Source organism: Salvelinus fontinalis, chromosome 30 (assembly GCF_029448725.1).
Source record: "Salvelinus fontinalis isolate EN_2023a chromosome 30, ASM2944872v1, whole genome shotgun sequence".
NCBI classification, from domain to species: Eukaryota; Metazoa; Chordata; class Actinopteri; order Salmoniformes; family Salmonidae; genus Salvelinus; species Salvelinus fontinalis.
Window position 1 is genome coordinate 23,112,280 of NC_074694.1, and position 15,333 is coordinate 23,127,612.

Here is a 15,333-nt window from a genome sequence, read left to right on the forward strand (position 1 = left end):
AGACGTTTAATTCCAACCTGGGTCAAATATATAACTCAACTATTTTCAAAAACTTGATTTAATTGGCCTGGTTCAATGGAACAGTCCCAAAAGTGCAGAATTCAAGCTACATCAAGTGTACCTCACATATCTTAAATACTTTAAAGTGTGTTTGACCCAGGTCTTCCCATAGGGTTTTTCTGCATTAGAAGCCTATAGATCTGTGTTGCAGTATCGATACATACCACTGACGTTTCTCTAACTCATGGTCTGCGTCCCCTGACTGTTGCCCACGGTCACCACCTCCATCTTCCCCAGTCCCCAGGGCTTCCTCCATGGAGCTCTCGCTATGAGACTCGGTGAAGAAAGTGTCCTCAGTGGCGTTGTTGACCAGAGGGGCCTTTTCCCCAGGGTCCTGAGGACTGGCTCCTGAGGCATTGTCTTTATCCATTCCAGTCAGAGAGGAGTCATCCTGAGCAGCAGGCCTGCCCTCTGGGCCAGAAGAGGGCTCCTCCTTGCACCCCTGGTTCCCATGCCCATCCCCAGGGCCCGGGACCCGTCTCTCCCCAGAAAGGCTGTCTGTCTCTGGGGAGGCCTTGGGAGCTCCAGAGAAGCTGGAAGGGTCAGTTACTAGTTGGAGGACGCGCTTGTTTGTCTTCTCTGTCCCAGTTGGGTTGGCAGGCCTGTCCTTGGAGGTCTTTGTGGTACGCGGTGTGGACGATGAGGAGGATGAGGACTGGGCCGTGCTCTTGGATGTGCCTCCAGTTTTCTTAGGTTGAGAGGATTTGGCTGAGAGGAGAGGAAACTTCATTAGATTTATGTTAAACACAACGGCAAAAACTGTCTGATGTCCTGTAACGTTTTATGCGCTTTTGTTAGTGCCTTCATGTCAAATGACCTGCCCAGGCACTACAGATGATCATGAGCCTTTTGTCTAAGTCTGACACATTAACAATCAATGATGCATTGTCCCTGACAAAAAACACATATTACTTCTATAGAATGTTGGGGGTCATGTGACGGAATAAGAAGAGTAAAATAATAATAATTATTTGGTTGGTGCTTATATTTGTCCTATTTCACACATGTACAAGTGTGTATTATAAGCATTCATTTTTTTTGCATATCCCAACTCTCCCTGAGACACCTTCATAGAGTGGGGTCATGGTCAGGGTCTAAGAGTCAAATATTATTAGTGGCTGTGAAAGAGGTCGTAATGTGGATAAGCCATTTGGCAGATATACAAAAGCTATTCAAAACCAAATAAACTACTGACACTCAACAAGAGAACAATGTGCACTCAAAATTATTATAAAATACCAAGTTAGGCATGCCCATTACAATCAACACAATTGTCCCTGGGTAGTGCAGTTTACTCCAGTGGGGTCAAACAAGTCACATGCACGGACGCTGGCACACACACAGACATGGCCACATCGCCCTGGGAAACCAAACGATCCATGAACCAGATAATCATGCACCAAAGACAAAAAAAGCAAGGGTTTTCAGAAACCCTCGGAGGCAGGCAGGCAGGCAGGGGAACAAAGATGGGACACAGTACACAGCGTATCTTATTGTAGTGCTATGCTGTCTGAAAATGGAGAAGTCTCTGCAAGCAACTCTGTACACACTCTCCTCACTTCCTGTTTCACAACAAGAACAATTAAACTTTCAACTACTGTAAATCCCTAGCCTTCTAGCATGGACACTACCATTCAATCCTGAAGGGGAACAAGGAGGGATGGACTGATGGACGGTGGGAGGCCTTCCACATGCGAAGACGGGTACATTATCCATGCCAACAGGGTTCTCTCCCAACCAACCAGTGCCACTGATACTCACCGTTCCCAATGTAATTGTTTCGAGGGTTTTGTTTGGGTGGCAGAGCGGAAGCTTGCTTGCCTGTGCTTTTGGGCAGCTTTTTAACACCAGCGGTCCCGTCCCTGCGCCCTGCTGTAGCCCCACCAGCTGATTTGGGAGGGGCGGTGGTGGGATGTTTTTTAGCCTCCCGCGTTCTGGCCTGGTTTCCTTTTGGAGTAGCTTTGATTTCATTCCTTACTAAGAGAGGTAGAGGGGGGAGCAGAGCAATCTCTCCTGTAATTTACCAAACCCAGAGGGAGGGAGTCAGGGAGAGACAAACACAAGGGTGGGACCATGTAGAAAGATTTGTCTAGCTAATACTCGTAAAAGTCGGGAACGGAAAGTGGCTCCATCATGTGCATATCTAAGGTAGGAAGCCAAGTCTAACAGACATGACCTCCAACCTAATGTGTATTATAGTGATGGGAGAATCTTTTTGTTAATACATTTACATATCGGGATATTATTTTAGATGATATATCGTATTGTTTTGACAATATAGCACTAGTTGGCTGCACCGGCACCAAAACTCCAGTATCTTGTTCTCCATCTTCTTATTAGCACTCTTTTTTCATCACTTTCATTTCCATGACTGATTAAAACTCGTTGCGCCCTGTATGATACAAGGTATGTATGTTTGTATTTTTATTTATTTTATTTCACCTTTATTTAACCTGGTAGGCTAGTTGAGAACAAGTTCTCATTTACAACCGCGACCTAGCCAAGATAAATCAAAGCAGTGCGACACAAGCAACAACACAGAGTTACACATGGAATAAACAAACATGCAGTCAATAATACAATAGAAAAAGTCTATATACAGTGTGTGCAAATGAGGTAGGACACCGGAGGTAAGGCAATAAATAGGCCATAGTGGCAAAATAATTACAATATAGCAATTAAACACTGGAGTGATAGATGTGCAGAAGATGAGTGTACAAGTAGAGATACTGGGGTGCAAAGGAGCAAAAATAAATGAAATAGATAACAGTATGGGGATGAGGTAGTTGGATGGGCTATTCACAGATGGGCTATGTACAGGTGCAGTGATCTGTGAGCTGCTCTGACAGCTGGTGCTTAAAGCTAGTGAGGGAGATATGAGTCTCCAGCTTCAGTGATTTTTGCAGTTCGTTCCAGTCATTGGCAGCAGAGAACTGGAAGGAAAGGCGGCCAAAAGAGGAAATGGCTTTGGGGGTGACCAGTGAAATATACCTGCTGGAGCGCGCGCTACGGGTAGGTGGTGCTATGGTAACCAGTGAGCTGAGATAAAGCGGGGCTTTACCTGGCAAAGACTTATAGATGACCCGGAGCCAGTGGGTTTGGAAACAAATATGAAGCGAGGGCCAGCCAACGAGAGCATACAGTTCGCAGTGGTTGGTAGTATATGAGGCTTTGGTGACAAAACAGATGGCACTGTGATAAACTGCATCCAATTTGCTGAGTAGAGTGTTGGAGGCTATTTTGTAAATGACATCACCGAAGTCAAGGATCGGTAGGATAGTCAGTTTTACAAGGGTGTGTTTGGAAGCATGAGTGAAGGATGCTTTGTTGCAAAATAGGAAGCTGATTCTAGATTTAATTTTGGAATGGAGATGCTTAATGTGAGTCTGGAAGGAGAGTTTACAGTCTTACCAGACACCTAGGTATTTGTAGTTGTCCACATATTCTAAGTCATAACCGTCCAGAGTAGTGATGCTGGGCGGGCAGGCAGGTGTGGGCAGTGATCGGTTGAAGAGCATGCAGAGCAAGAGTTTTACCTGCTTTTAAGAGCAGTTGGAGGCCACGGAAGGAGAGTTGTATGGCAATGAAGTTCGTCTGGAGGTTAGTTAATTAACACAGTGTCCAAAGAAGGGCCAGAAGTATACAGAATGGTGTTGTCTGCATAGAGGTGGATCAAAGAGGTGGATCAGAGCATCCCAGGGTCCCCTCTTCACTGTTGATGTTGAGGCTTGTGTTTTGTGGGTACTATTTAATGAAGCTGCCATTTGAGGACTTGTGAGGTGTCTGTTTCTCAAACTAGACACTCTAATGTACTTGTCCTCTTGCTCAGTTGTGCACCGGGGCCTTACACTCCTCTTTCTATTCTGGTTAGAGACAGTTTGCGCTGTTTTGTGAAGGGAGTAGTACACAGGGTTGTACGAGATCTTCAGTTTCATAGCAATTTCAGTTTCATGGCAAATTGCTCCCAAGGATGAACCCGACTTGTGGAGGTCTACAGTTTTTTTTCTGAGGTCTTGGCTGATTTCTTTTGATTTTCCCATCATGACAAGCAAAGAGGCACTGAGTTTCAAGGTAGGCCTTGAAATACATCCACAGATACACCTCCAATTGACTCAAATTATGTCAATTAGCCTATCAGAAGCTTCTAAAGCCATGACATCATTTTCTGGAATTTTCCAAGCTGTTTAAAGGCACAGTCAACTTAGTGGACGTAAACTTCTGACCCACTGGAATTGTGATAGAGTGAATTATAAGTGAAATAATCTGTCTGTAAACAATTGTTGGAAAAATTACTTGTGTCATGCACAAAGTAGATGTCCTAACTGACTTGCCAAAACTATAGTTTAACAAGAAATTTGTGGAGTGGTTGAAAAACAGGATTTAATGACTCCAATTTAAGTGTATGTAAACTTCCGACTTCAACTGTACATACAGTGGGGCAAAAAAGTATTTAGTCAGCCACCAATTGTGCAAGTTCTCCCACTTAAAGTGGAATTTATTTATTATTTTCCACCATAATTTGCAAATAAATTCATTAAAAATCCTACAATGTGATTTTCTGGATTTTCTTTTCTCATTTTGTCTGTCATAGTTGAAGTGTACCTATGATGAAAATTACAGGCCTCTCATCTTTTTAAGTGGGAGAACTGTAAGAAATTGTATTAGATATTGGTAACTTGTTTTAACAACTTCTCAACATTACCTATAAGTTGACACAACATACACACCCCCTCTTTCTCTTGGACATATGCTGGACACATTGGACATATACACGGCACCCACAATTCCCCTCCCCCATGACAATCACACAGACACACCCAACCCATGGTTGGACCTCAGGACAAAGAACTCTCAGGAACCAATGGAACGTGGACACCAGGCCTGATCAGGACTACCCAAGACCCAGATCGACCAATCGGAAGGCCGGACTCGCAGATCTACCTACTTTGCTTGTTGTCTATATAGTACTGTACAATTCTGGAAACTGGCCTCTTTCCCGGACGATTCACTAGGAGTTAGACAGAAAGAGCCTTGCTGCAAGATTTTACTAAGATATCTTTACATGTGATTAAACGGCCTTATTATAAAATTATCCACCTCGTCCTATTGTCTCCTCTTGTTCTCCTGTCAACAGTAAACGTTTTACTAACAGAACTTGCACAATTGCTGTCTTCACTATTATTCTACAATGTAGAAAATAGTAAAAATAAAGAAAAACCCTTTAATGAGTGGGTGTGTCCAAACTTTTGAATGGTACTGGTACTATATACACAGTACAGTATCCATCTATCTATCTCGGAAGGGTTGGGGGAAAAAAAGCAGAGGACAAATGTCCATCTAGTATGGACTAATAAAGTGTATCTTATAGAGTAGGATCATTTCTCTTTACATTCTTCTCATCTGAGCTATCACGACCAAGCTCCTTCAATAAAGCAACAGATTATTGCCAGGCAGAGCCCTCAGTGCCCGGGCACTTTAGATGAGGCATTGTCTGGGTATCTGCCCTGACAGGGTGCCAAATGGCTCCATAATGAACTGAGACCAGTGCGGGTCTTCCTGACCAGCTGAACCACTCTGAATATGTTGTTGGAGAGAGATCTAGCTAGTCATCCCAGTGTGTCTTTGGTCAGCAGTATTAAGTGGGCAGCAGTATTATTTATTTATTTTATTGAACTAGGCAAGTCAGTTAAAAACAAATTCTTATTTACAATGACGGCCTTGACGGCCACGGAACAGTGGGTTAACTGCCTTGTTCAGGGGCAGAATGAAAGATTTTTACCTTGTCAGCTTGGGGATTCGATCTAGCAACCTTTCGGTTACTGGCCCAACGCTCTAACCACTAGGCTACCTGCTGCCCCAGCAGTAGATTGGCTTACTATTGATCTGAAGAGGCCAGAGCTCTGGCTCCAGTGGTTCAATAGAGGCCCACATTGTTATGCTCAGTAGAGTACTGAGGGCCTTTGATCATTGCAGAAGTGACAGCCTCCTTTTGTCTGCAGGGCTTAAGAATAGGGGATTTCTGCTCTTTCGTTTCCCTATCTGACTGTCAAGGGGATTTAACATAGGTGTATCTGGATACATTCTGCTGGAGTGTGCAGCATTATGCCTATCGGTCAGGGGCTACTGCTAAAAGATCAACAGCAATGGAGACGTGTTAATGGATATGGGATTTGAAAAATTGAATTGAGGAACCCCCACAACACTTAAAAAGCTTCAGATGGCAATACTCCTGCAGGTCTAAAAGGGTGATATTGACCATTAGTGGATGGTTTATTGCAGACTCCTGCTTGAAGGTCAAAGCCAAAATAGGAAGCGCTAGTGGACACATTATTCAATTGGAGCTCACCGAATGGATTTAGACCACGCCATTTCATTTAGCTTTGGCCTGCTTGCAGACAAACATGTTAAAAGCATTCCAGTATACCTGCTTTGTCCTCAGCATTCTCCGACCCTTCTGTCTTCTCCTCCAAAGGTGTTTTCGGAGACTCCATGTCAACTTTGACCTCATCAGACCCCACACTAGGCGTTGCATGGCCATTTAGATTCTCAGAGTTCACTGGCTCCTCTGGTGCAAATGAAACATTTAAGAGTTAGCAGGGGGTGCGAATGGGGTACATTTTAGCTCACATTTAAATGACAGCTATTTTACTACATCCATTAATTATACAGTACACACAAGTGTAAGAATGTAATGTAAGAAGAAAGGAGGCTTCCGTCTTGAGACATTTACCATTAGATTAGCTCCCCTAAGAACAAAATTACATTTGTCTTCCTTGAGGCAGATTTGAGGTAATGTTACATTGGCGTTTAACAATGCGTGGGAGGGGACTTACGTACAGTGTACCAGGAGGACACAAACAACTTAGATGGAACTGCAGTTTGGGTTTCTTGCCCATCGTAGCAACAGCTAACATCAGGGAGTATTCCACTCCCTGATGACGTAGAGGAAAACGGGGGTTTGGGGCGGGACTTCTACTCAATATATTTGGGGCGGTGTGGGGCGGGACTTCTACTATAATAAACAAATGGAACGCTCAGCAAGCACACTGTTAGATTTCATACATTTTCCCGCCATAACTCACCTTGATCGGGAATGAGAACGCCTCGTCTTATCAGCTCCTCTCGACTTTGCCTCGTGGAGATTTTCCTCTCCAGAACTATGGAGATGAGCATGGCAGAGTTGTTAATCATTGACCAGATGCAGTCATTAATTCTATGCCTTTTGCAATGACAGGGGAGGATATTACCCACTGTACCACCCCCCCTCCTCCCCCACACACATTAAGTTAGGGAATAAATAAAAGTACAGAAACAATTACACAGAGGAATCAATTACAACAGGCCATGTGAAAGACGAACAGCGTAGGGAAATGGTTCCATGATGCAGTCGGAAAAGTAAGCCCATTAAATATGTAAATTATGATCCCTCGAAGGCTTTATGTTACTCCGATTCTCTATCATGTTTTATTTTTTAATTTTATTTCACCTTTACTAACCAGGTAGGCTAGTTGAGAACAAGTTCTCATTTACAACCGCGACCTAGCCAAGATAAATCAAAGCAGTGCGACACAATCAACAACACAGAGTTACACATGGAATAAACAAACATGCAGTCAATAATACAATAGAAAAAGTCTATATACAGTGTGTGCAAATGAGGTAGGATAAGGGAGGTAAAGCAATAAATAGGCCATAGTGTCAAAATAATTACAATATAGCAATTAAACACTGGAGTGATAGATGTGCAGAAGGTGAGTGTGCAAGTAGAGATACTGGGTTGCAAAGGAGCAAAATAAATAACAGTATGGGGGATGAGGTAGTTGAATGGGCTATTTACAGATGGGATATGTACAGGTGCAGTGATCTGTGAGCTGCTCTGACAGCTTGTGCTTAAAGCTACTGAGGGAGATATGAGTCTCCAGCTTCTGTGATTTTTGCAGTTCGTTCTAGTCAGTGGCAGCAGAGAACTGAAAGGAAAGGCGGCCAAAGAAGGAATTGGCTTTGGGGGTGAACAGTGAGATATACCTGCTGGAGCGCGTGCTACGGGTGGGTGCTGCTATGGTGACCAGTGAGCTGAGATAAGGCGGGGCTTTACCTTGCAAAGACTTATAGATGACCTGGAGCCAGTGGGTTTGGCGACGAATATGAAGCGAGGGCCAGCCAATGAGAGCATACAGTTTGCAGTGGTTGGTATTATATGGGGCTTTGGTAACAAAACGGATGGCACTGTGATAGACTGCATCCAATTTGCTGAGTGTTGGAGGCTATTTTGTAAACGACATCGCCGAAGTCAAGGATCGGTAGGATAGTCAGTTTTACGAAGGTATGTTTGGCAGCATGAGTGAAGGATGCTTTGTTGCGAAATAGGAAGCCGATTCTAGATTTAATTTGGGAATGGAGATGCTTAATTTGAGTCTGGAAGGAGAGTTTACAGTCTAACCAGACACCTAGGTATTTGTAGTTGTCCATATATTCTAAGTCAGAACCGTCCAGAGTATTGATGCTGGGCGGGCGGGCAGGTGTGGGCAGCGATCGGTTGAAGAGCATGCATTTAATTTTACTTGTATTTAAGAGCAGTTGGAGGCCACGGAAGGAGTTGTATGGCATTGAAGCTAGTCTGGAGGTTAGTTAACACAGTGTCCAAAGAGGGGCCAGAAGTATACAGAATGGTGTTGTCTGCGTAGAGGTGGATCAGAGAATCACCAGCAGCAAGATAGACATCATTGATGTATACAGAGAAAAGAGTCGGCGCGAGAATTGAACCCTGTGGCACCCCCATAGAGAATGCCAGAGGTCCGGACAACAGGCCCTCCGATTTGACACACTGAACTCTGTCTGAGAAGTCGTTGGTGAACCAGGCAATGCAGTCATTTGAGAAACCAAGGCTGTTGAGTCTGCTGATATGAATGTGGTGATTGACAGACTCGAAAGCCTTGGCCAGGTCGATGAAAACAGCTGCACAGTATTGGCTTTTGTCGATGGCGGTTATGATTTTGTTTAGGACCTTGAGCATGGCTGAGGTGCACCCATGACCAGCTCGGAAACCAGATTGCATAGCGGAGAAGGTATGGTGGGATTCGAAATTGTCAGTGATCTGTTTGTTAATTTGGCTTTCGAAGACCTTAGAAATGCAGGGTAGGATAGATATAGGTCTGTAGCAGTTTTGGTCTAGAGTGTCTCCCCCTTTGAAGAGGGGGATGATCGCGGCAGCTTTCCAATCTTTGGGGATCTCGGACGATACGAAAGAGGTTGAACAGGCTAGTAATAGGGGTTGGAACAATTTTGGCAGATAATTTTAGGAAGAGAGGGTCCAGATTGTCTAGCCAGGCTGATTTGTAGGGGTCCAGATTTTGCAGATCGTTCAGAACATCAGCTATCTGGATTTGAGTGAAAGAGAAATAGGGGAGGCTTTGTCAAGTTGCTGTGGGGGTGCAGGGCTGTTGACCGGGTTAGGGGTAGCCAGGTGGAAAGCATGGCCAGCCGTAAAAAATAAAAATCTTGAAATTCTCAATTATCATGGATTTATCGGTGGTGACAGTGTTTCCTAGCCTCAGTGCAGTAGGCAGCTGGGAGGAGGTGCTCTTATTCTCCATGGACTTTACAGTGTCCCAGAACTTTTTGGAGTTTGTGCTACAGGATGCAAATTTCTGTTTGAAAAAACATAGCCTTTGCTTTCCTAAATGCCTGTGTATATTGGTTCCTAACTTCCCCGAAAAGTTGCATATCGCGGGGGCTATTCGATGCCAATGCAGTACGCCACAGGATGTTTTTGTGCTGGTCAAGGGCAGTCAGGTCTGGAGTGAACCAAGGGCTATATCTTTTTCCTGGTTCTACCATTTTTAAATGGGGCATGCTTATTTAAGATGGTGAGGAAAGCACTTTTAAAGAATAACCAGGCATCCTCTACTGTCGGAATGAGGTCAATATCCTTCCAGGATACCCGGGCCAGGTCGATTAGAAAGGCCTGTAGCGATGAGACAAGATAGTAATTACTAACAATTGGATACCACGAAATTGGGGGGAAAAGGGGGTTAAAAAAAAAGAAGAAAAAAAAGAAAGGCCTGCTCGCTAAAGTGTTTTAGGGAGCGTTTGACAGTGATGAGGGGTGGTCGTTTGACCGCTGAACCATTACGGACGCAGGCAATGAGGCAGTGATCGCTGAGTTCCTGGTTGAAGACAGCAGAGGTGTATTTGGAGGGCAGGTTGGTTAGGATGATATCTAATGAGGGTGCCCGTGTTCACGGATTTGGGGTGGTACCTGGTAGGTTCATTGATCATTTGTGTGAGATTGAGGGCATCAAGCCTAGATTGTAGGATGGCTGGGGTGTTAAGCATGTCCCAGTTTAGGTCACCTAACAGCCCCTAACATCATTAATAGTACTTGCATGACAATCTCACAGTGAAGTGTTACATGAGCCTTTAGGTGAGATTGTGTTCAAGAGAATGGATTGGTACTAACTAGAGTCTGTCCAAGGTGAGATAAAAGGAATAAACTGCATAAGACTAATACAATACCTTGTATGACTAGGGCTGTGGAGGTCTTGACATTTTATCAGACGGTTATTGTCATGCAAATGACTGCCAGTCTCGCAGTAATTTACCTTTCAATTAACATAAAAACACGTTTAGCATCTCCAAGGCCTCCACACATAGGCCTACAAGCCACTGATGTGCGTCTTTGGAACATCTACATTTTAAAGAGTAGAATAAATCCATTTTAGGCAGGTCTAAAGAAACATTATGATATGAAGAAAATGTATTTCAGAAGAAAAGAATATGAAAAGAATACTGTATGTTATCTGGCTATGCGCCATACCATAGGCTGTAGGCTTGTTCATTTAGCAGACAAGATATTGCTTATAAATCCTGTGCCATTATTTTATATTATTTGATTTTATAGTAAGAAGAATATAATTGAACTTAGCTGGATAAAATAGAAAATATATATTTTCCCATTTTGGAGTGAGCGAGCATATGGAGTGGCTATGTTGAGCGTAAAAGTGATCATTTGAAACAGGTCCTATATGCTAAATATAGAGTTATTTGGCAACTTTAGTTGTGAATGATACAAACCTTAGAATGTATATGGGACTGCATGGTGCAACTATAGGCTACTGAAGATTTGAGAAAGCCACAAAAAAAACTTGCGCTCTCTGTTCCTTGCCTCAGGCTGCACACACTCTTCTCTCATCACGTGACCATATTTCACCCATCAGACTATTCTGAATGTTATCTTGTCTTTACTAATATGTCAAAGTTGTTTCGATTTAGAATGGCCCATTATAAAATGGGCAAGAACAGGTGTAGGGGAAAAAAGACATGTCATCCACATGCACTCGAATGGAGAATGGAGGCCGCTATCCGGTAGCTTGTTTGTCAATCATGCAGGGTAGGCTACTCTGGTATTATAGTGGAGCATGTGCTTAATATGAGCAGCTGAAAACTAAATATAGTAGCAGCTGGGATCCTCCTCTTTTTAGTGGCAACCATCAAAACTCTGCTTTCACACTGGGCTCATAGTAACACTTATTTCACTCCACTGTTTGAGGAGCATGCAGCATCTCGCTGTGCGACAGGTTATATTCCGCCAAAACTCTGTATGCCACGGGCTGTCCAACCCTGTTCCTGCAGCTTCATTTGGGAAACAAAGTAAAATCTGTTAGGGAATATTGATAGTAACTTTTTTTCGCAAGAAAACATTTCATTAAACTATTGACAGCCCCCCTCTCTGCACGCTCGAGAAAGGAGAGAGAGGGAAACGCACAGTGGTGAGATATTCTGTAGCTAGGGGTAATGTCAGTCTATTAATTATGAAAATAATTTTTTAAATGCCCTATTACTAGGCTATTTTGGGTGTTTTGAATTAATCATCCCCTTAGAAAGTGCTGTCGATTTAGTTATATTAGGCTTTGAAACGATATTCACAACGACCATGTTTTCCACTCAGAAGTTCAACAACAGGTTGAAACTTTCTTCAAATTGATCGATCACAGTGAAGTGAGTTTTAAAAGCATGATACTGTTTTGATGATAAGTGTTTGATGTGATTTTTAATGCCATTTGCATTGATGTCAGAGTGGTTTGAGGGACAATAGAGTGCTGAGTACCAGGCCATTAGCGACCTGACAGTCATTAGCGAGTTGGGTACTACCAACGCATGTCCAGACTGCATAAAAGGAGATTACCGTGACTCAACGGTCAAGTGGAATTTTACTGCGGTCATGACTCACGGCTGCCGGTGTGGCGGTAATACGGTCACCGCAACAGTCCTAGGTATGACCATTCTTCAGTCCACACCAGAGGAGTATTCTCAAGCCTTCAGATAATGTAATCTGCTTACAACTTTAAATTTAGGCCTAGTTCTTCTAGTTTTCCATAGAAAAAGTGACTGACTTGGAAGCATAAAGTTTCACACATTTTATACCACCTTGCATGTGACAGATATTTCGATAGGCTGGCATAGACTGGGAATACACTGCTGACTATTGGCGGCCCAGATACAGCCATCCAACACTTTGGAGGGGGTCATTTCAGGGGATAGCGAATAGAACAAGTTTCATGTTAGCATGAAAACATATGGCATGGCAACAAAGGAATAGTTGGCTACATAAAAAAACAGCATAATAAAACAGTATGTGACCAGGCTACTTCAGACGTACCTTTGGATAGATCCTGAAACTTGTCACTGGTTTTCTTCTTGCGCCATTTCCAGGGTTTGAAGATCTTCCCTATAGTGGAGAGCTTCCCCTTCTGCTTCAGTGGAGGAGTCTGGGTGCTTCCCACCACAACATCACAGTTGGACAGAGATGCTTTTTCCAGTCCATCAACTGTGGGGAAATCACACAAGGACACACCTGATCAGAAAACTTACTTTCATTCTTATGTGGAACATAGGGTTGCAAAACTACCGGTAATTTACCAAGTTATCGGAACTTTCCATAATTTTGGTAATTAACAGGTAATCTATGGTAACTTTGGTAATATATTTGAATTACAAATACATATTTATTAATCCTTATATCTGTGTACATATTGTCCATGAGTTTCTAGTAAATAGACCAAAGGTTCAAGGGAAAAGAGCCTAATTAATGAAGAAACATCTCATCAACGATGGCATAATTTTCGATTAACTCTGCAACTCTTCCAACTAATACACTTTTTTCACAACTGCCACCAGTTTGGCATCAAAACATTTACAAAAACATATTGACATAGTAAAATAAATAAATATACTTGATATGTTATCAAAATTCCATAAAATCCTGAATTTTTTTGAAATTCCGGTAGTTTACTGGTAAACTTTGAAAGTTACCAGTAATTGACCCTCCATTTGCAACACTATGCTTTAAGAATTACTAAACACAACATGAGAAAGTGGATATTGCACAATGGTGAATTCACTTCAGTATGTGTCAGAAATAAACATGTACTTTCACATGACTTTAATTAGATTTTCTAGGCCAATCATTTAGTCAACAATTATCCCAACTTTGTTGCATTTAATAATATCTCTTCTTTGCAAAACAAATCATAATCTCCATAGCAAAGCAAAATAGCAGATAAAACCTTTTGATAACCCATGTGCAGCCCTGTTTCACAGTGATTCATTTGTTGCTGTACTTGGCCTTAGCAACCAGATTCATGTCCTTCCCTAATCCTTTCCTTTCCTGTTTGAAAGTAAGAAGCCAGGGGAATGGGAACAGGCTGGAAGGCTAAGGCTGGAGGGGGGAAAAAAAGAGGTGTGGTGTTTCCTCATGCCTCACTTCCATGGCTGGTGAATGTTTTCTCCGCACCATCCATCCATCCATCCATCCATCCATAAAACATTGCTACCATAGAGGACGGTGGAAGATTCTCCACCTACTTATTTGAAAAGATTAAGAAGTGGAATCATCGCCTCAACAATTAACTGTGGCGTCCCCCAAGGCTCCGTCATAGGCCCCATTCCTTTCCTAATCAGGAAACGCAACATCCAATTCCACTAGAACACAAACATAACCCCAGACTCCCTCTTCTTCATAACCCCCAATTCCTCTGGTCCCCAATACCTCAGTGAACTGTTCAGCCCCAAACAGTCTTCACGTTCACGCCGGTCAAATTATCAATGACTCCTTGCAGTCCCAAAGACACACCTAAAAACAAGGGGTCACTGAGCATTCTGCTGTCTCGACCCCCGGCTCTGGAATGAGCTCCCCCCCACCTCCGCATGCCCCAGACCACCACTGCCTTGATGTCCTAGCTAAAGAAATACTTCTTCAAACTGGATTTCGCTTAATGTGATTGTTGTGGTATCGGTTGTCAGTCTTATACATTCGTTTCAAGTTATTATTTTGTCCTTGTCGCCTCCTTTATTAAATGTATGTATCTTGTATAATACTAGGCTGCTTGCGATCTTTACATTTCTTGCTTAAAGTTTTTTATCCCTTTAATTCACATTTTTTTCCATTTAATGGTGGCTCTCAATTTAAGGAGCTTTGTGATTTATGTCTGTAGATGAAAAGCGCTCTACAAATGCAATTTATTATTATTATAGTATGTTTGATGTTTGTTTTGATTGCTGAAGGAGCACATCCTTGTTCAGGAAAAAAACACTTAATACCCAAGGATGATTTATTAAAATTGAATTAAAGAAAGACATGGTGAGATAGAATCCCTAACCATCTCAAGAACAATTCAAGCTCTGTTTCATTTAATGTCCAGGTAGCTGTAAATAAGCAGCACAACTGTATTTGAAATCACGGGTCTCTGTCTGATGGAGGGGAAGTGAAGTGAGGCCTGTCCAAACAAAAGGGGAACACAAGAGCAACACATGGGAGGTTCCCAAGACAGTGTAAAAATAATGTGCTTGAGAAACATAGGAAGTGTCAAAGATTTAGGCCCTATTTCAACTACGAGAGATGGAGGAGAGTCTAAGGGGCGGAGGGGCCAAATAGATTTCCACTTTTCAATTCACATTACATAATTGCCTTACCTTTCGTTGTGGCTTGCAACATGACATTCTTGGTACGCAGCTCAACTTGACCGTACATATCATGGTGGCCACTAGCCAGTAAGCAAACTATTTAACAATCCAAGTAACTTTTCTTCTAAAACATATCACAATAGTTAATCATTCAACCAAACCATATTACACTCTTGAATAAAGCAACAATCCACAAGCATGTGCAGACAATTAAAGGGTTTATTTTAACATCCGCTACGCCATTTCCTGGTTGCTAACATTCTAATAGTTCACCTAAGTTCAGTTTATGTGACAAAGCAAGCAAATATAGTA

The 15,333-nt window shown here is 42.6% G+C and overlaps 1 protein-coding gene across 3 annotated transcripts in view; it reads right to left on the reverse strand.

The window, feature by feature from the left end:
- Positions 1–15,333, reverse strand: part of phactr2 (phosphatase and actin regulator 2) — a 56,022-nt gene that overhangs the window by 11,555 nt on the left and 29,134 nt on the right. For 2 of the 3 annotated variants that reach the window (XM_055890067.1, XM_055890066.1), the window contains exons 2-6: positions 12,719–12,886; positions 7,143–7,217; positions 6,485–6,625; positions 1,822–2,037; positions 225–768 (exon numbers count right to left, since the gene is read on the reverse strand). In XM_055890067.1, the coding sequence (XP_055746042.1) occupies positions 225–768; positions 1,822–2,037; positions 6,485–6,625; positions 7,143–7,217; positions 12,719–12,886 (1,144 nt within the window). The remainder of the gene's footprint in view (positions 1–224; positions 769–1,821; positions 2,038–6,484; positions 6,626–7,142; positions 7,218–12,718; positions 12,887–15,333) is intronic. The other variant, XM_055890068.1, reaches the window with a different exon arrangement.